This window comes from Cryptomeria japonica, chromosome 7 (assembly GCF_030272615.1).
Source record: "Cryptomeria japonica chromosome 7, Sugi_1.0, whole genome shotgun sequence".
Lineage (NCBI taxonomy): Eukaryota > Viridiplantae > Streptophyta > Pinopsida > Cupressales > Cupressaceae > Cryptomeria > Cryptomeria japonica.
This window is the reverse complement of record NC_081411.1, coordinates 448,926,877-448,949,941: the sequence shown is the minus strand read 5'-3', so window position 1 is coordinate 448,949,941 and position 23,065 is coordinate 448,926,877. Positions and strand designations below refer to the sequence as shown.

General features: G+C 32.9%; 1 protein-coding gene across 2 annotated transcripts in view; it reads left to right on the top strand.

Annotated features, from left to right (window-relative positions):
* Positions 1 to 13,623: 13,623 nt before the first annotated feature.
* LOC131030390 (calmodulin-binding protein 60 D) overlaps positions 13,624 to 23,065 on the top strand; it is a 115,540-nt gene continuing 106,098 nt past the window's right edge. The window contains exons 1-2 of one of the 2 annotated variants that reach the window (XM_057961190.1): positions 13,624 to 14,165; positions 15,764 to 15,839. In XM_057961190.1, coding sequence (XP_057817173.1) covers positions 14,086 to 14,165; positions 15,764 to 15,839 — 156 coding nt within the window. In that variant the 5' untranslated portion in view covers positions 13,624 to 14,085. The remainder of the gene's footprint in view (positions 14,166 to 15,763; positions 15,840 to 23,065) is intronic. The other variant, XM_057961191.2, reaches the window with a different exon arrangement.

Below are 23,065 nucleotides of genomic sequence, written 5' to 3'. Positions count from 1 at the left end.
ATAGGATAAGATTATTTTAAATGGATATTCATGATGAATGTAATTTCCAGCTAGTATGAATTAAATGATTGCAATGATTGTGTATATCTTGTGGATGGTAACGAATATAATAATGATCATGTATGCCTTGATTTGAAGGATGTGAATCCTTAGTGTTAGTTACTCTTGGGATATGCAAATGAATGAGTAGTTGTAGATTTGTATGGATTCAATGATTCTCTATAATGTGTTTGAGTTATGGAGCTGATTTCCATCCATTAGGGTTAATATTGTATCATGTTGATTTGCTAAATGTGGATACAAAATATGTGCTCTTGTGATTCGTAATATTTTATAATATGATGTTGAAAGATTATGACCTTGGAATGTATTAAGATAATGTTATGCCATGCGATCTATATTGTGGAAGTGTTCATTAGGAATGGGTTTGAGTTAGATTATTTATGTGTTAAGAAGGGTTATTATTTGTTGTTATGATTTGTGTATGAGCATGTGATTAGTAATATTGATGTGATGATATGTATCTTTAAGAAATGATCTAGTTCCACTTATAGAGTTGGATATGTGGTTTCATTGCAAGTTAGATGATTCTTGTAAGATTGTGAATGAGAAGCATTGATGATCTTAGAGATTGAAGTAGAATGAAAATTGTAATAGTGTGTTGCTGACATTTCATATGGTATGTGTTAAGAAATGCTATTATATATGGATTAGATGGAAATGATATAGGTATCTTAGGTGGCATCATGCACCTATAATAGTTAAGCATTGATGTTATACTTCATGTACTTGTATATGTTAGTAATCCTATTGTTAAGCATTGTGAATCTTAGATTATGATCTAGTACTATCTTATGAAGGGATATGTGTTTGGATTCATAATTAATAGAATGGATGTGTAATGATGGGGGATTAAGAATGTTTCAATTGGTGCTCTAAAATGAATTTGGTCTCTATGATGTTACTCTTAAAAGTAGTGATGTTGAGTTACCCTAGGGGAAAAGATGATATGATGTGTTATTCTGCTTGCATGGTTGTGTTATGATGTTCTAATCTTTGTTATAATTAGCAAAAGATGTAATTTGTAATGATGCATTAGTAGATGATGTATTTGATATGCATTAGAGGGATGTTATAAATGTGTGTGTTCTTTAGTATATGAGCTTTAAAAATATTTTATCTCTATTTTTAGTTAGATTAGGTGTATTTCTCTAGGGTATTTTGGCAGGCATTACAGGGCAGATTGGAATCATGCATGCATTCATGCCACTCCTTTAGTTGAGTTCTTGGAAAGCCTGGGTCGCCCTTCCTAAGACACTCTTACTTTGGGTTGCTTGGGATATTGGTCCCTCGTTTATCATCTAGAATATTTGGTTAAAATGAAATCGACAGATTTTTCAAGGCTCTAAAATGGAAGGGGATTTGTTGTGGAGGAGAATTATTGGTAAGCTCCAGGAGACTCTCCATGTCAAGTGTGATATGTCTGAAGTGGTGGATCCTCCTAATATTCCTATTGCGAGGAATTTGCCTCTGACTGATAGTGGTTCTTGTCAGCCTATGGGTTGGAGACCTAGAAAGACTAAGCAGAAGGCTTGCAGAGAAGGGAGGTGGCTTCCTCCTGTGGAGGGTATTCTTAAGATTAATACTAATGGCTCTTCTAGAGGAAAGCATGGGCATACTGGAATAGGTGGAGCTAGAAGGATTAATGATGGGAATGTTGTTTTCTTCTTCTCTTCTTATAAGGGGAGACACTCTAATAATCTTATGGAAGTGCTTGCTATTTTATATACAATTGAGAAGGGATTTTCCCTTGGTTGGAAAAGGATGATTTGTGAATCTGATTCTCAGATTGTGATTGATTTGTTGAATAATCATTATGTGGATGATGTTAGCTGGCATGTTGCTTTGGTGGTCAAGCAGATTTTGAATTTGTGTGCATTTTTGGATCATATTTCTTTTCAACATATTCCTTGGGAATGGAATTGTGTGGCTGATTGTTGGGCTAAATAGGCCTCTGAGAATATTGGGGGTCGGGATGTGGATAAGTGGGGGCTCCTCCCCACTGATTACTCTAGAATCCTAGAGAAGTTAATTTTGGAGGATGGGATTGTGTGGTCCTCTTTCTTTGTGGGTTCCCTTGGAACTTCTTCTGATCTTTTGGTGGGGCATGTGTCTCCTTGCTATGTATTCCTGGCTTTGTTTTGAATAAATTTTTACCCCTTTTTCAAAAACAAAAACAAAAAAGTCTTTCAAATTTAATATAAAGTTAATTTATAGTTCAGCCAAACAATCAATATATAACTAAATTAGATACTAATTCTAAAATATATTACAAGAAAATACCTATTTATTACATAACTCTCAAATTATCAATGACAAATAATCTTATACAAAATACTTAAATTAATATTAAAAAATGTTAAGTGGGTGGTGGGATGTATTTAATTTTGTGAGATTTTTTTTAAAACATCAATAAGACTGTGATACTTTGTGGGATTGTATGGCATGCACTTTTTATAATAATAATAATACAATTTGATTTGGTTAGTCTAGTTTTTTAATTTGCAAAAAATTTAATCTTGAGTAAAGTTAAAAAACTTTATGTAATTGTGTGGCCTTTTATATATTTTTTGGGGATTTCTTTTTCTTTCTTTCTTTGTCTTTTGTGGGGTTTGAAGTTTTGTGGCACCATTAACAATGTCATTTTTTAACTATTACATCATGTGGTCAATCCCATTTTTTGGGGGGATTATTATTAAATATTTAAATACTTTTTATAATTAAAAAAAATGATTTTATTAACTTATTGATTATGTCTTATTTATTTATTTAAATACTTTCATATATGAATATACATTTAAGTTCCAGAAATAATTAATCTTTCATTTAAAATCCATATTAACATTAAGAAGTATCTACTCTACCAAATTCATCCATAATACAATGAGATCTTATCTATTTATTTATTTTTAAATGTTTATACTTATAAATGAAATAAAATATATATATATATTATCATTCTTACTAATTATACTCAATCAAATAAACTAAAATCTTTTGATAAACATTAATTAATTTTTAAATTCTAAAAACTTAAAATTTACTATAAAAAAATATATATTAAATTCTTATTAATTATATTCAATTAATTAGATTACATCCTTTTAATAAACTTTTGAAAAAATTAAATTCTTTTGGGGGAGAGTGATTTATTTGGAAAGACCTGCCAAATTTTTTTGTTGGCCTATAATTTGTCATAGTGTAGGTACTTATTATTATTACAAGTCTCGGATTTGGAAAAAAAAAATCACCTGAAAGTGAGGGCGTGGAGCATTCAAAGCATGCGTAGGGTCCACATTAACTAGATTCTTATCTCACTATAGTGCAAAATACTTACTTTCCTTCAACAAATGTAAAAGAATATTATGGAACTCCTCGGTAAACCTTAAGTGACATGGATAAAGGGATGATAGTGATGTGATGGTAGAATTTATATTTTTATTTAAATTTATGTTTATTTTAGTCAAATAATTTGATGGATTATATAAAAAAATATGATATGATTTTGTGTAAAGTTAGGTGATTTTGTGTAAATTTAAGTTTATTTTGTTGATATATTATATATTAGTATACTTATATTTTTATCAAATTTTAAAATTGGAGAGAAAGTAATATTTATCTAGCGCAATCATTTGCTCTTTTTCATAAAAAATCAAGATAAAGATCATTGCACAACAAATACCATAAAAATAAAACTAGCAATCTCACCTTGGTGTGCAATAGGTATGCCGAAGAGGTTTGGAAGGTTTGTTATGCCGAAGAGGTTTGGAAGGTTTGTTAGAAAAAAAATGGTTTATTTCTTTGTATACTATTGTGCAGTTAATGAAATAAACTAATGTACCATTTAACAACATGACCAAAACAAAACCTCATAGTTTTCATTTCAAAAACACGTCAAAGTCATGGCTTGCATATAATCATTCTATAGACTTAAGCATAATTTTAGTATTTGGAATATGTTGCTTGAGTTCAAGGTTATTATTTTAGATTTTGGGTTATGCTTAAATGTATTGGGTTAGAAAGGAGAAAATATCATGTTTAATACATTATTGTAGATATAATATATGGTTGGAGATTGATTAGAAGAATATTATTGGTTTATATAATACTTAGGGATACATTCAAAATTATCCTAAATTGTCATTTATGGAGTATTTCGATGACAAAGAAGTTGAGATTCCAACAAAATTGTATCATTATATAATAGATGAATCAACTAGAGGTATCATGCTAGGTTAGAAGATGCTTAATTTTTATAGTCATACCATTTTCAATTTACATTATTACAGGTTTCTTGCATAAAGAGGGTAAGAAATAAAAAAATCTATTGTCTCCCTAATTGTAATGTAAAAGGTATGAAAACATAAACAATAGTTGATGATAATAATATTATATACTTCTCACTACAAAAAAGTTTAATTTGTATGGTTATACTTCAAAATATATTATCTAGATGTGTGTCTTGATGTATCCAAATTTATCACAAACATATTTTTAATTTAAATTGAAAATTTATAATAATATCAATGATGCCTAATCCCCTTACTCAAGATATTAGCTCTTCATTATTTCATAAATACACATGTATATCCATGTACCTTCCTAAGCATCCCACACATCATAACAATGTTGGTAGAAAAGAAAAATTCTAGAAAGGCATAACACTTGAAACCTACAAACAATGAAGGTCATAGACCGTGCCACAAGTTTTTTATAGCAATTAAATCTAAAGTTCATCACCCATGTTTTTGTAGTCGCAATTGACCTTACAAATATGGATATGACCTTTAGATATATTGTATAGTAATAAATAACACAATTTTGTGTAAAGTTAAGTCCATTTCATTGCCTTCACTTATCTCCATACATTTTTTTCTTTTTGTTTACATATATGTATATACATTGATACATCTTTCATTTATCATGATATTTATAACTTCACATATATTCATTTTTTTTGTTTAGTCACAATCATTCACGTATTCTTTTGCAGTCATAGGGTTCATCATATATATGTAGATTTGACCTTTAGATATATAATATATAGATAAATGACCTAATTTTGTGTAAAGTTAGATCCATTTTTCTACCTTCAGTTATCTCCATGCATTCTTATATATTTGTTTACATATGTATATACATTTGCATATTTTATTTATCATGATATTTATTACTTAAAATAAGTTTACTTTTTTATTATTGTATAGTCATAATCAATTACCTATCTTTTTGCAATCATGTGATTTATCCTATATATTTAGATTTGACCTTTAAATATATTATATATGACATGATTTTGTGTAAATTTAGGTCGATTTTGTTGTCATCACTTATCTCCATACATTCTTATATACTTGCTTACATATGCATATACGTTGATACACCATTCATTTATCATGATTTTTTATAACCTCACATATATTTGTACATTTTTATTTTATATACTCGTAATCATTCACTCATCTTTTCATAGCCACAGGGTTGACCCTATAGATTTGAATTTTACCTTTGGATTTTTCAAGATTCAAACATTAAATTCTATTTAATTGTCTCCTAATACTTTTTAGCCTAAATTGAAAAACACGTTTTCATAATTATAGTTATGTGCTTGTATTTAAATACATTTATTTTATACCCATTTTAAGAATCTAAGCGCATTATTGGAATACCATTCACATTCAAAAAAATAACACTTTAGTTAGTGCAGTAAAATAAATCTCAATCTACATATATATCAATCGAAGGAATATTTTCATATAAAATATCTTTGATCAACTAACTAAGTTTTTCAGGGTTTGATAGAGGAGAACTAAATTTTTTCATATAGATAATACAATTAGTTCTTAGATATGAGAAAATAACAAAGTAGACCAAAACAAGTCAAATGAACCACATAATTGAGATGCACATTGAGTAGTATTAGATCCACATGGAAAGGATAAATCCATGGATGTGAAAAATATCCTAATTTGTGAGCTTAACGAGGACACAACACAATTCTAGAAAAGTAGTGGCGACACACAAAGAAAACAATCTTGCTTTTAATTTCAAAATATTGCAAATTCTAAAATCTTAACAAAGATTATTTATTCTTTGATCACATAATTAAGTACACTCATTTTCATACTTTAACATTAAATTTATATATGCCCACAACATGTTCATTATTGTACTAAAATGTGTATGTATTTGATTAGATTAGCCTAAATTAACCCTAAGAAAAAAATATTTTCCATACAAAAGTGCAGCTACCTCACCTCATGTCCTCTTTCATTGTACTTAATGGTAAAAAGTATTGTTTCCTCTCTAAGTCTTTTTCTAAGAATGTTTAAATACTCATCTGGAGATTAGAAACCATGTGATGGAGGAGTTTAAATTAACAATGCAAAAAAAATAATTGAGAGGATCTACTTTGACACTAATGATTGAATTTAATTGCAATTATAAACATAACTAAAAAACTTGCATAAGGACAAAAATACAATAGAAAATGAAGATGTGCACAACTTAATTAAGCACTTATTCACACCAAGATGTGGCATGAGTAGGTGGAAGGTTCCAAAGCAAGTTAGAAAGAGAGAATATGCATTCGTTGCAAGTTGGGTAGGGCTGAAATGGAATGACAATGTGTAATGAAATGATATTGGGAATAACTATTTGGAAAACTTGCTACAAAGATCAATGCCTACCATTTTTAAAGAGGGAAATGTTGAAGGAATAGAGAACCTTTGATCCAAATCATAGTAGGAAAATGGATCTTTAAAAGTGAAAAATAAATGATATATAAATTAGGGCCTTATTACTCTATATTATTGTTTTTATAATATCTTGCTTTTATTTTTATTTTTAAAATTTGAAGTTTAATAAGTTATTTATATTATTGACAAATAAATTTCAGCTATTCAATATGGGAGCATGAGCCTTTAGGCATAAGCCTCTTTGGCTAAGATCTAAGGATTAAGGGGTATCCATTTTTTCAAATTTGCCTAGGGCACAATCTCGACCTCATCCCTTAAAATGTCAAAGTCTTGCACTCAACACTACTTGATCTCTTCCATAAACTATTTTAGTCTCATAAACATCTAACTATATTAAGGCACACCAAATTGCCACTAGATAAAACATTTTTTTTTGTATCGAATCAATGCAGAAAGAGAATTACATAGGAGATGGACAATTATAAGACTTGATTAAAGAATTTTTAATCAATTATGATTAAAAATCTTGCACACAATCAAATCCAGAAACTATTATGTCTTAAATTCAAAGACTACCAAGTAAAACAAGGAAATTTGTCAACATAACTTAGCTATAACAAGCATACATAAAATTGTCAAGGCCACTAGCCATACAACAACAAAAAAATACAACTATACATAAAAAAGATACCAACCATGCATAAAACCAATAGGGCTATTAGCCATACAACAACAAAAAATTGCAATTATACATTGAATGTGAAAAGCCTTTGAAGTTGCATGGAGCAAGTGGTGTATATTTTTTTATGGTGCTAAAGAATTTAAAGCTTGATGTAGTTTAGGTAATAACTAATCTCGTTGCTATTCTTGGTGATCCCTTATAGTTGGCAACAAAGAGAGACAACTTGAAACATGGTGTTAGAACTTTAAAAAAAAAAAATTGTGTTCCTTGCTAAATTGGTTGATTTGAAAATATATACATACACTTGCATTTCCATATATTAAGAAGAGAAAATTGTCTCGTAGAATCAATTACCACATTATTATAGAGACCAACACATAACAACGCTTTTTTCTAGCTCAATGAATGATAAAAAATGATAGGAAAGTACCTGAAAATAACATCCCACTTTGCACTTGCTATGGGGTAGTCCCAAAATATGTGTGTTAAGTTTTCATTATATTGACAAAAAGAGCATTGATAGATCGGATAACAAATTTCAATCTATCCCAACTGACTATTTGTAATGAAGAACTTTCTAGGCTAAAATATAAGCATTAGCTTCCAGTTTAGACCTCTAGATTTGCCCAATTCAAATTATTGCACTGAACTTGCACCTCCAATGGTTGTTCAATCTATGATTGAGTGAAAAGGTAGGAAGTAATTTTAAGTAAATCATTTTTAAAGGATATCAAGCAGAATGATATTAGACAACCAAATCCAGCCTTTAATAAAATAACACTATAGAGGTATACAAAATTTTATTACGAGATCAACTAGTACCAATGATTTCACAAATAGTAAAAAATATTTTAGCCATATCATTTAATTTAAATTTTTCCTTCAACGTTTTCCAAAAATTCCACTCAAAGAAATTAAAATCCCAAATGTCACCAAACTGATGAGCTCCTTTCTCAAAACAATACAAAGCATACCTAGGAAAGCTAATAGCAAGATGCAAACCATGATATTCCACCTACCTATTCCACCAGATATAAGATTTTCTAAAATTGAACCCATATTGTAAGGAGACAACTTTCCAACATAAAAACTTACTAGTAAGTTGTCAAGCCTTCTATGTGGATTAAGGAGGAAGTAAGGCTTTATATGGAATACAGGAGCAAGTAGACTTTTATCAATCCATCCAACATTCTACCAATTCTTATTAGTAGTACCCAGAATGATGCGACCTCGAATGAGTTTTTTCCATGGTTCATCACTTAACAAGATTCTAACAATCCATTTGGTAGTTAGACCTATCCCTTGCGTCTTGGAGTCCAAGAGTCCCAAAGCACCTCTAGTTTTGGGTTGAATATGGTGTGACCAAGGGACCGATTTATAACCAACTTTGTCTTCCCAATTTGACCATAATATATTGGGAAATGATTTTATTTCTAGCTCTTCGTAACCTTTCTTAGAAGGCATCCAATACGATGAGTAGTAGACATGAGAGGTCAAGAGAATATTGTTTACAACTTGAATTTTACAGTGAGAGATAAGAATTTATTGCCCCAAGTCAACAATTATTTTTCAACTTAGAAATGAGTCAATTCCACATGTCCGAAAGAGTAACTCCCAAACCAAATGGGATTCCCAATTATCGAGTAATTTTAGCATGTTCGATATGTATCCTATATTTGGGAATCCATTGTGGCACTGAATTAGACTTAATCATAAAAAACATTCAGCCTTATGACGAGCTCACTTTGAGCCTGAGATTGAGCAATATAAATTTAACACTTCTAGAACATTATTAATTTCCTCTTCAAAGTTTTGCAAGAATAACAAACTATCATCTACAAAGTGGGAGTTAAGCACAATAGTATGTCGGGAATGGATATTCCTTTGATCAAGTTAATTTGATTGTATTTTTTTAGCAAGTAACCAAGTGCATCAATGGTAAGCACATATAGGAAAGGTGCTAATGGGCACCCTTGTCTAATAGAATGTTGCAAATGATAAATAACCAACTAAGAATTGACCTCATTAAAAAGCATCTTAACATGTGAATAAATATTAGGTACAAACCCCAACCAATGAAGCATCTTAATAATGAAGCTCTAATGCATTCTGTTGTATGCTTTATGAAGGTCAAGCTTTACTAGCAATGCATTTTATCCTGTTTGTTGAGAATATTCAATAGTTTCCCAAGCTAACACTAAATTATCAAGGATAAATCAGCCACTAGTAAAACTTGTTTGTTTTGGTCTAATGATATCCTTAACAATAAGTTTTATCCTTGTAGCAAGAGCTTTAGCAATAATTTTATATGCAGTATTCAGAAGAGTAATATGCCTCATCCATAGATAAAGTCTTAATTTTTCCCTTTAGGAAGCAATTTAATAAATCTTTATTAATAGCAAGCCCTAAAGATCCTTGTTCCATAGGCTCCAAAGAGAGCAAGTAAAAATCCTCCTTGATATGTGGCCACATAGTTTGATAAAACTCGATTGGGAGACCACAAAACCAAGACTTCTACCTAAAGCCATGGAGAACACAAGATGTTCAAGGTCTTCCATAGAAAGTGTTTGGTCTAAAAACTAGCCTTACTCAAGATCCACCTTCATGAGAATGTGGTCTTTGAATATATCTTCCAATATTGATATAGCATCTTGCCAATGATCATCCTCTCCAAAGAGACTCTCATAGATCCATTGAAACATTTATTTTATCTCTTCATAATTTGTGAGAAGATGTCCATTTTCATCATCAATTGCACCTATAAATTCTTTCTTATGCTTATAGTTTCAATATTAGAAAAATGCTTTGAGCCTTTATTACCCTTCTTAATCTAGTGAAGCGTGGCTCTAATTATAGCTTCTTGACCCTTTGTATATATTGAGTTTATGAAGTTCAGCCTCGATGGAGGCAATAAAAGTTTGCAAGATGATATTGCTTGGGTTAAAAATATGCAATTTTCTAGTGTGTTCTAGTCTGCCTTAAAGATATTTAACCTTATGGTTCGTTTTCCATACTAGTCACTTACTAAAGGAGCATAGGAACTCAACGCATTGAGAGGTAGCATGATGCCATCATTCTATATACGACTCTTCATCCTCGGGCTTGGGAATATAGTTCTAAATACCAATCAAAGAAGCAACAAAAGAAGGTGTTGGCCATTTGGAGGAATTGATTATGCGTTGCATTGATGTTTTGTCATTGATGTCAACATTAGCTATTTTGGATGCTTTACCGACACTCTTTTGGTCCCGGTAGGTTGTGTGGTTTCTGGTTGGATTGGATCCGACATGATCTGGCATGATCTGGTATGCTTTGGTATGTTTTGGTTATGGAATTGGCTTACTCATGTTCATATTCAGTCAGTTGGTTTTGATCTAGGTGATTAGATGCTATCCTTTTTGCTTGGAAGCTTGGTTTGTGGTTCCAGCGAGGGTTTCACCCACAAAGCTTTGTTGAAGATATTTGATGATATGCATAAGTGGTGTTGGTGCAGCTTCTGATATGGATTCAGGATGCTGATGGTGATCATGTTCGAGACTTGGTGGATTGGGATCATTGCTTTAGCTTGTGGACCTATATTGGGTCCCGGTTGATCTAGGTTATGGATCGACTTAATGTAACGTGTGGATTGGACCTCTCAATGTGTTTTCGAGATGTCTTATGAGTTGGATATTATTTATTTGGTCTAAGGCCGACATGTTTTGTAATTATGTAATTGGTTTATCATCTGGTGGCCGACTTGATTGTTTATGGTTGAGGGTTTGTATATATATGATGTAAGATCTCATTGTAGATCATAATGGTCATAGGTATGGGATATGGATATGTAATGTGCGAATAATGCAATATCACTCAGGTAGAGGATTTGGTCGATCATTGGAGATCGAGTTGGGTTTATGTAAGAGGATTTAGTCCTCTGGTATTGAGCTTAACCGGAACTGTACTCAGGCATAGGAGATGCTATCTTTGTAGTTCATTCATTCTTCCGAATTGTAGTTTGGATTTCCATGTAGTCAGTGAGACTCCTTTTGTGATGAGCAGTGCACTCTAGGCTGTTGGCCTTCCTACAAGTGCAGGCCCCTCAATTGTAATTCACATAATTACTGCAAAAGTATTATTTGACTGTGGGTAGGCTTCCCACCATGTTTTTTCCCTTTATCGAGTTTTCCACGTATAAATCTTGGTGTCATGTGGATGGTATTTATTCTCTGATTATTGTTTATGCTTAATTGGTTTATCTATTATTCCGATATTTGGTTTAAGCATTCCAGTATTAATGTTTTGGGTTCTGGTATTAAAGTTTTAAATGCTAAATGTTTTGGTAATCCGTGACAACTGATTCACCCCCCCTCTCAATTGTCTTCAAGTCTAACATAAGGATCTTTTAAGAGAGAAATATTAAGCTTATAATGTAATTAGTTCACCTCGTATATAGTTCTAGACCCCAAAATAGAACAAAGGATGGGAAAATGGTTGGAGAGGGTAGAAGAATATTCAACTTTTATCAAAGAGCTAAAATAATCCATAACTATTTGAATGTTGGGAGAAACATATAACCTATCAATTCTAGTAAATTTTCTATTCTCTCCAAATCTACAGTTGGACCAAGTAAACTAGTTTTTGAGTATAAGAAGAGAATTTGTTATGAACTGGATCTAAAACCCTAATGTTATTACGACAATTTATCCATTTATTGAATTATTCACAATTGAGTTCAATCTGGCTACTATAGTTGTGATCCATGGTGTGTTCCACCATATTAAAATTGCCTCCTACAACCCAATCTACATCTAGAAAATTCTTTGCCATCCAATCCCATAAAAAACTTCTTTCCTTAGTATTGTTAGAGGCATAAATAAAGCAAAAACCAATTGATTGTCCATTGATAAAGGTAAGAATCCACACACAACTGTGTGATGGGTCCTCCCCTTTATCAATGACACATTTATAGATCCACAAAGACAAACCAATAACAACACCACCTCAACCTTCTCTATGGGACGTATAGAGAAAAGAGGCATCTCTCCATACATTACATAGAGCAAGGTCAAGACAAGTGCTATTAAGCTTTACTTCTTAGAGAAAAACAACATTAGGCTTCCATTTTTAATAGTGTCCTTAATCCCATACTTATTGGGGGATAAACATCCCCCTAACATTCAATGATAAAATTTTACAATTCATGATCGAGAAGATATATTATCTTCTTGTGGTAGCGCATCAAAATAGTTGGTAAGAGCAATAAATAGGTTAGCAAAATCATTTTCCTTCGAAGTAGATGAGGGGGACCCTGATCTATGTTTTGTAGCAGAAGGAGGAGATAAAGACTCACGATGAAGAGGCCTCAAAGTAGGACACTATTCTAGCAAAGGAAGGTTATGAGAGACCAAATGACTATTTTGAACCACTGTAGGTCTACAAGGTTCTTTTCTTTTCCTTGCAACTCTCCATCTGGTTGACATAACCGTGTCTTTATATGAAGGGACAAACAACATAAAATAATTATTATTGATATTTTGCTCCTCCATAAAGTAATTTTTATAATAAAAATCTCCACATTTAATGCAATAATTTCTTACTTAATAACCCTTGTTTTTTATGGACAATCTTTAAGCATATGCTCTTAACTTATTAGAATGAGAATAAATAAATAAAATGAAATTTTTTATTACTAAAATCTCCACATTCAAAGCAATAATTTGTTACTTAATAACCCTTGTTTCTTAATGGACAATCTTTGAACATATATATACTCTTAGCTTATTATTTATTAGAATGAGAATAGATAAATAAAATGAAAGTTTTTAGTAACATTCACACAATCAAACCATTTATACAATGAAGTGTTGCTAAAAAAAAAACACCATATCATATAACTAAGATATAATGATTTGTTTAGAAGTAATATGAAAATTCCATCTTTTTAATATAAGATCTTCTCTTATGAATCTTAATAAATTTTTATTTATTTATTTTTGTCTTGCCTCACCTTCTCAAACAAAAAAATTTAGATTGTTTACATTCACATTGTTTTTATAATCATATAATCCTCACCTTCTCAAACAAAAAAATTTAGATTGTTCACATTCAAATTGTTTTTATAATCATATAAATATTATTATTATCAATATCGACTGTTCAATATAATGGAATTCTGTATCGTACCACTCACTCGTGGAAAATGAAAAGTTTCTCGCGCTCCCCGAGTGTTGACCGAGGGATGATTCTACGTTGGGTTTAAGCCATTTAAATGTTATGTCAAAAAATTATGCGGCATGCGGATAAATATTAGAATTCTTCACGCGTTTTTAGAGGGCCCACGCGGGATTGGAGACCCACCAGGCAGCTTAGCAACAAAAATGTACTGCCCAATGCAAAAAATGCTACCTTCAATTGTCCATGTACGGCTTACATGACACAGTGCCTCTGCATTTCCTCACTGGGTAGAGTCTACCCACCCACCACTGCGCAGCGCATTGCTAATTTCGTCCACGCACATCTTCTGTCTCGCCACTCTTTGCGCGCCATAACAATTTCTTCTCCGAGGGAAATATAATTGCCGTATTCCTTTCTTTACCTCTACTTTGGTTGTTGTAATGGGTTTAGGTTTGAGTAGGGTTTGAAGAATTACAGGGGGAAAATAACATGGCTCAGAAGCGAGGTCAGAAGGAGAAGGATGATCCCTCACCCGATGAGAAGCGCCCTCGCCTTCCTTCATTTGCAGCGTAAGTCTTTGCTTAGCCACGTTGCTTTTGTTTTACGTTTTTTTGCCATTTGTATGGAAATTATGTTGAGAATATTAGGGCCAGTAGATTTGGCTCCTATGAGAAATTCTCGTAGATAAATCTCATGACGGAGTCAATGTTTTTTTTTTCTTTTTTTTCGGGAAACACAAACACAAACTCTCTTAACACCATTTTTTTGACTCTTTCTTGAAAAGTGTGGAGTGATGCTTCTGATTCTGATGTTAATTTTCATCGATAAATTCGAAGACAAGGGACGTTTTGTTTCATCAAGCATACACATCAATTGTCTTAATGGTATTCTTTCACTCCCCGTTGACGAGTGTGGAGCGATGCTTCTGCTTCTGCTGTAAATTCTCGCCGACAAATTTGAAGAATTTGATTACAGAATGGATGCTTTGTTTCCGCAAACACAGACACAAATTCTCTTCATGATGTTCTTCGACCTTTTCTTGAAGACTGTGGATTGATGTCTCTGGTTCTGCTGTTAATTCACGTTGATAAATTTGAAGACAGAATGGATGTTTTGTTTTGGCAAATATGCGCACGAATTCTCTTTAATGACATTCTATGGCTCTTCCTTGAAGAATGTAGAGCGGTGCTTCTGATTCTGCTGTTAATCATGAAGTTTGAAGACAGAGTGGATGTTTTGTTTTAGAAAACGTACAGACAAATTCTATTAAGGACATTCTCGACTCTTTCTTGAAGAGTGTGGAGTGATGCTTCTGATACTGCTGTTGATTGATCAATTTTGAGTTATAATCTTTTTGATAGCTTTTTCCCGTGTTTAGTTTTCTATTTTGATTCGGAGACATGTTGAACACTCCTACTCTAGCCGTGTTCTTGATCATAGGTGGATATATTAGAGTCAGCAGATCTGGCTCCAATTCGAAATCCTTGTCTATAAATTTGAAGACAGAATGGATGTTTTGTTTCAGCAAACATACACACAAATTCTCTGAATGACATTTTTTGACTCTTTCCTGAAGATTGTGGAGTAATACTTCTGATTCTGCTGGTGATTGATCATTATTATTGAGTCATAATCTTAAAATCATTTAGCTAGCTTTTTGTCATGCATAGCCTAGATCTCTATTTTTCGTTAGAGACATGTTGAGCACTCTTCCCGTCAACTCTAAATTAGCTGTAATTTTAGAGTCACATTGACTAATTTGATCATATGTGGATGGATATATTAGGGTCAGTAGACTTGGTCTCTATTCAAAGTTCCTGTAGTAAATTTGCAGACACAATGGATCTCTTGTTTCAGCAGATATACACACAATTTCTCTTAATAACATTCTTTGACTCTGTTCTGAAGAGTGTGGATTGATGCTTTTGATTCAGCTGGTGATTGATCAACATTAAGTTGTAGTCTTGTGGCCAGCTTTCTCTTCATGTTTATCCAACACTTGTATTTTTCTTTGGAGTCATATTAAACACTCCTCTTGTCCATTTTAAATTAGCTGCACTTTTATATTCACATTAATTAAGTTGATCATGTGTGGATATACTTTTGTTTCTGAATAACAAAGGGTTGGTTTGTGATGGTTACTTTTTGTGTTTTCGTGTTATCACAGGACAATTGCTGAAGCTGTGAAGGTGAATACATTGCAAAAGTTCTGTTCAATTTTGGAGCCTTTGCTTCGGAGAGTGGTAAGACGACCTTTTCATAAAAACTGATCTAAGTTGTAGATGGTATAATGTTATGTTGTTGTTGCTAGGCACTGCACCTCTTGCCCTAAAAGAAAATCAATCTTTGCTTGTGTGCAAAACTATATGAAACCTCTGAACATGTCTGCTGCTATTGTCATGGTACCCTTCCATTCCTTTTTGTTTTCCTTTCATGCAAACATGGGTTTTTTTGGCTGGGAAGGCCCAGAACCGTGGGACTGGGTATCATTCTTGGGGAGTTACATCCTGCACACAATGATGAGGTTTGAATCTGGGCAAGCTACTCCTTCCATTCACCTTTAAATCTTAAATTGTTTGCAAGTTGCTGTTTCCAAATTCTGATAACAACCTCTCTCCTTCATAACTAACCGTAATCATGCACTAACCAGTGAAATTGGGAAGAAATAAAATAAACCTCTTCCATTCACCTTTAAATCTTAAATTGTTTGCAAGTTGCTGTTTCCAAATTCTGATAACAACCTCTCTCCTTCATAACTAACCGTAATCATGCACTAACCAGTGAAATTGGGAAGAAATAAAATAAACCTCTATAGTCCTACAAAAATAAGGGCAATGCATATGGCTTGATTTGGTGGTCTTCAATGATGTAGAGTGCATTTTAAGTTCAAAATGCTTAAAGAATTGCCTGAAGAAATTAATATCTATAATCACCGTTGTAATATTCTGAGTGAAATAATTGAATTCCAGGTTATTTTCAGGAGACAGGCTTCTTTAGTTTAAGGTTTTTTTTTGCAAGGACCAAAAGTATTTGATAAGGTGTGCCTATAATGTAAAGAATTTTGGTGTGAATAGACATGCTCAAATATATTATATATGGGCAGAGGTGCCTGTATTAGCATTTACCATTTTGCACCCTTAGTAGAAATGTTTTGAAAGAATCTTCTTTGATAGTTAAATATTAAGCTTCTAAAGCAGGGTCTGCCTGCTTCAAAACAGACTACAGCTTCAGAAACCACTTTGTCCCTGTTGGAGAAGAGGCCTGTAAACTTGAAGTTTCATAACATTGTCCATGGAAACTGCAATCCTAAGCCTTTAAATATAGAACTTGTGCAAAGTATTTACTTCCTATATCGCAAAATCTGTTCTAGAAGACCAACAGAACAGTAATTTAGAGCAAACAATAAATGCTGAGACTGCTATAAAAAGCATAACATGACATAGACCATGGCCTTGAGAAGAGAAAGGTTAATCAACAATTATAGAAATCAGAAGGGAACACAAATACAGGTTCTGAAGCTACCAATTCCATCACAGAGCCAACAGATCCATATCATTGTCTTGGTAGCACCTGCCTTTTCAATGAGAACACTAGTAAGATCATCTTTGAAGTTGATTATCTTATTCAAATTTGCAAATTGTATAAGCAGATAATTGTTTGGTGGGCGACTTGCATTCCTAGCAATTGGGGTTTCTTCTGCATTAGAAATTCTGACAGAGGTGTTTGGGGGGTCTTCTAACACCAACAACACAACCATCATTACAACCTCCAAGATGAAAATTTTCTTTTAAGATTTTCCACAATACTGGGAGTGTTCATAATTATCCTCAAATTTGAAGGTTTTGCCATGATATGGGAAGTGTCATTATCCTAAAATGTGTCACTATAAAAACTCTTGACATAAGACAATTTTGCTTGCGAACAAAACATAAGTTTATTCTAAGATGATGGGATAAATACAGTTTGATGTCTATTGTAGGAAGATAACATGGAAACAAAAGACAAGTCCACTTTAAGATAATAGATTAAAAGAAAAATAGTACCTTGCAAAAGCTAACTATGGCTTGAAGAAGATGAAGCAAATAACAGCATGCAAAGACCAAAGAAGCAAATAAAAAGCCATGCAAAAACAATTTTTTGCTTCAAGAGGCTAAAGCAAATAATTCTAAGCAAAGGTCAAAGATTCCTTTACTGTAGTAAAGCAATGATGTGCTATTTGGGTGGAAGCCTGTCTTTAGAAGTGCATCTGAATATGGAATACAGCTTCCTTGTCTGTAAGAAAAGAAAGGCTTATTTTAATTTTCTTTCCTCTTAATGTAAAATTTTGGTTCTCTAGTTGGACCAGTACTTAGTAGACTGAAGATTAGTTTGTTTTTGGTATTTTGCAATTTGAGTAGCTTGCCTGGGAGCTTTGGCTGTTTGTGTATCAATGGTAGCAGAGTAATGTTTTTGTGTTCTACGGTGGAAAGTTCATTTATCAATCAGATTTTTGTTTGCAGAAAGTTGAATTTCAGATTTTCAAACAATTTTTCTTTTTAATAAATCTTAGATTTCGATTTGGTGCAGTCTAGCCAAGTGTTGCAATTCTGCCAGAATGTGCAGTTGCTGCACCTTCAAAATGCAATGGCCATGCAAACAACTTGGACAATGATTCTACTTCTCACCACTCTTCGATAGAGCTGGCATTTTACATAGTTATTGTTATTAGGCTTGGAAGAGAGTCTTTTTTGAGCTGCGATGATCTCCTGTTATTGAACAGAGGAATACAAGAAGATGGGTTAGGAACTTTAATTGAGAGCCATCTAAAGAAGATGATGACCACATAATGAATTATAATTTCCAATTATAAGAATAAACAACCAGGAACATATCCAATTTTAAAACTTAAAAACCTGGGGAAATTGCTTACAAGAAAGCTTTCTATAAGGGGCATGGCACCCTTATATTACTATAAACAGAAAACCTCACAACGAATTGTCACATATGAGAAAACTCTTTTACTTGCGCTCTACCATTGTCCTTAGCCTTTGTTTATAGGAAATGGGTCAGAAAGTAGCTAATCAAATGACTAAACATGGATACCAAAAGTGTGACCCTTTATCACTTATGGTCCACGGATAAGGACAAACTGTGACTCTTGACCTTGGGTCTATAAGACAAATAAGAAAACACAACCCAGCTGACTTAACTTGGTGAATGGTCGAAGTAAAAAGCTTACATGATTAGCTGTCTGTTAGTTACAGTAACAGCACGCATACTCTGCAATGAGAAATTATGATGGACATGTGCTTTAGTGAAGAAAACTGTTGTAGATCTGAAAAAAAAACCTTAGGTGCAAAAATTGAGTTTCTTAGATATGATAGGTTGGAGAAAATAATCACAGATGCCAAAATTGAATTTCTTAGGTACGATGGGTTGGAGAAAATAACTGCAGATGCCGAAATTGAATTTCTTAGATGTGACGCGTTGGAGAAAATCGAATGATAAGGGTGGACTATAATATCTATTTTAATATGAATCGAATGAATATTTTGTCTCTTTTTTGTGTCACTATGCATGGAGGGAATTGCATATGATTGGTGACATCCTTATGATTTATATGTCCAATGTTTTTATAAATGAGGTCCTTATTGGTAGGATTTTTTCCCTCTTCTTTGAGGGGTTTAATAAAAAAATATTAATGAATGCTATAGAAAGGTGAAGAGTTATAGCAAGCCCGCACAATACTATTGATTATCAATGTGACAAATCTAAAATACCTTACGTGATGGTCTGTGGCTCTGTGGCTCTGTGGCTTTCCAATTTCTAGACACGCCAATGTGCATGTTAATGGTTTCAGTAATGAATTGAAGATATATGGTGAGACTTTCAGGGCAATTGATTTGGACGGAGCCGTGTCACAAATTAGAGCATATTAATAGTTGCTTGCTATGTTACTGTGAAACAGAAATGGGTAGAGGTATAGAGTTAGGTATGAATAGTGCTCATCTTTTGGGGAGCTTAGATATGTTATGTTTTTAATGTCTCTACATAAATATAAAAAAATTAAAAAGCTTAACATAGCATCAATGTTTTGTGCATAATTGGCATTATCACAACAAAATTAATAAAAAAACCATATAGCTGATAATATGACAGATCTTTATATTATGATTTATATCATGTCTTCAAAGTACATCAACAATCAATATATCATGTTCAACTACCTGAATAAATCATCAATCAACAATCAAATTGGTTCACCAGAGCTAGACGTAGCAACCGTTATGTCTTTCCTAGTATCTCCACCATGCAGCTCTAGTTGAGAAGTCCTAATGACACTTGTCATCAAGAAGCAAAGATCGGAAAAAGTAGCTATGCAAGTGTCTAAGTAAGGTTGCCCCATGCTTATAGACTTATAGTTAGCTGCTTTGCAAATTAGAATGCAAAATGACCAGCATCTCTGCTTTGTTTGCTGCCAACTTGTTGTGTTTAACTGAGTGGATAAAGGAGTATGTAGTCCAACTCTGCTTATCTGAAGAGAAACTAGCAACCGATAGAGGCAAAGTTTTTAGAAATTTCAATTTTTAAACTTACTTATCAAGTTAATTTAGAAGTTTAGTGAGCTACAAGATGTACCTATGATTGAATATTAATGGAAATGAGATAGATGTCCTTGGTACTTTGGCCGTGGAGGTACCCCAATATAAAGAGTCGTCACATTCTTGTTAGAAAGAGCTTCAAGGTCTCCATGTGACCATCTAAGGTTATAAACATCTGGAGCTAATTATGGACTTTGTTTTCTACTCTTAGTTCAAGGAATATCCTTATGCAACTTCACTATTCCTATAGGGAATCACCCTGTGTAGTTTAAGAAGTAGGTCCCAACCTGTTTGGTATTTGAAGTAGGTCATTGCTGTTAAATTTTAGACCTATAAACATGAATTGAAATGCGGCAGAGTTGTCATTTTTTCCTACTCTACCTATCACAGCACCTCTTACAAAGAACTACTTGCAAAGGCAAAGTTTGTAGGAGTTTGAATTGGACTGACTTAATAAATTAATTGAAAGCTCAAATATGTAATTGAAAATTAATTAAATAATTTTATTGAGTTAGGAAAGGTACCTGTGATAGGATTGTAATGACAAGATGATCTAGTACTTGGCACTTTGGCCATGGAGGTACCACCATGTATGAGAAACTTTCACATACTTGTCATAAAGAGCTCCAAAAAAGTAGTCTTCGTCTGGTAATAAGGAGTTTCCTTGTGGCCATGAGGCTATAAACATCTCAAAATCATTGCAGACTTCATCTTCTACTTTGGTTTAGGGAAAAATTCTTCTGAATGACATCTTATTGTTTACAGCTCTATCTGATAAAATGAATACATGAAATAATAATATAGATGACAATCCATACTAGATACAGGAGTAAAATATATATTTATTCTCCATGGAAGAAGACCAGAGATGGCCAGCCAAGGATCGGAGTCGATCCGACTAGATCATATTGCTCTCCTTGACCATAGACAGACTATTTAAAAGACCTGACTTTTGCCAAGAGGAACACATCTGTCAATAAACCAATGCTTATAACTACCCGCAGTTGACAAACATGGAACATAATAATAGACATTTTATGCTGACTACACTTACATCCTTTTAAAAATTCACTTTTGTAGTAGGTTGCCATTCTATTTAGTATCAAAAGTAGCTCATTGCTGTAATATTTTTTGATTTAAAGCAAACATGCAATGAGGTAAAATGGGGTGAATCGCTATCTTCTTGGGCTATGCCTTCATAGAAGTATAATTTCTTTTGATTTTTTGGCTTTTGCATTTCCTTTTTCTCTTTCAATGATCTATTATTTCTATTTGCTCATCTTTGTTGTGGATTTCTAATTGTTTGTATTTCCAGCTTGCCTTCATATCTATAGGTACTGAAAGTGAGGAACCTTTGTTGATATGCAAATTTTTTCTCAGACATACAAGCTTTATGTATAGCTTTCTGAAATATTTATTCCTGTATCTGTACACCACTTCTAAAATCATATTGAAGACCTTGATATAATTTTGAAGCTAAGTTATTGGATTCTGCAGTTAGGCCCCTGTCGCTGTACAACGTAAGGGCAATCTTTAGTGTAGATTCCAATTGTATATGTAATGTACAGAGAGATGAAATTCTATTGATAACTGAGTGCAATTATTCAATTTCGTATCTTAGCAGTGACATGTTGGCTGTGTGAAATATTTGTTTGTTGTACTTCTTGTGGAGATGGTGATGGATTAAATGAATTCAATATGATATATTATTATGCCTACTTTATTGCCTATGATTATATTACCTTTCCTTGTTGCAGCCCTACCTATTCAAACCTATCGACCTATTGCCTTTGTTCATTTTTGCATTTATTTTTATTATGTCATTCCTACTTCACAACCTGGTATTTTATTACCACTCCTAACACTAACACACCTATACACATTTATCTACCTATTGCCGCTTTGTCAATTCTTTCACTCATCTCATGTGTAATGTTCCCAACTAGTTTTTTTTGAATTTTTAAAGATATTTGATGAAATGCAAACCTCCGCACTTTCTGATCACCAAGATCCCAATGTGGGCAAGATGAGAGCATATGATGATTGGGACACTGTCATGTGGGCCCCGCCTATTAACAACCTCTTACCCGTCTTCAAGCAGGGAGGAAACAGAAATAAATAAATCGAAAGACATCATTGGTAGATACTCGTCTCATTTATGAGACTTCATGATTTTCTAAGACTGATCCCATCCTGCCAAATAAACTGACCCTGCACCGTTGCATCAGACAACTATACAACCTTGGCCAAAGACTTTATGAAGGAGAGACTTTATGCTAGTTAAGGAGCAGGATTTAATGTTCATTAAAACTGCGATTCTTAATCTTAACTAAGCAGTGACTTCATAAAGGAATACCGAGTCTCAGACCAGTGATCAAGGTATAAACCTTTGATATATGACAGTGACTACATGTACATCAACTAAGATATAACAAGACAACAATTAATATAAGGCAAATGTGATTGTATATGTGATTTGCTAAGCACTGGTAATATAGCAATTATAATTAATAGAACAACGATTATGAGAAGTTATCATTTGCTAAGAGCTGGGCGATTAGTAATTACAAAAGAAAACCCGATTTGTTAAAGCAAGTCTTCATGTAATGGTGCAAGTTATGAAAGTTAACGATGTGAAGAGGCATGACCGATTTTATTCAATAAGATAATTAATGCTGGTTAACACAAGTGTTACAAAGGATATGATCTTGAGGAGTAATGTGAATTTAGTTAGTGATGATTCTCTAAATGATGTGATTTAGGAAGAGGTGCGACTAAGCGAATAAACAAATAGTTCTAAAGAGGCACTTCTCTTCCAGCATAAATAATAATATTGGAAATAATGATAATACAAATAACAATGCATACCAGATACAGGAGTAAAATAT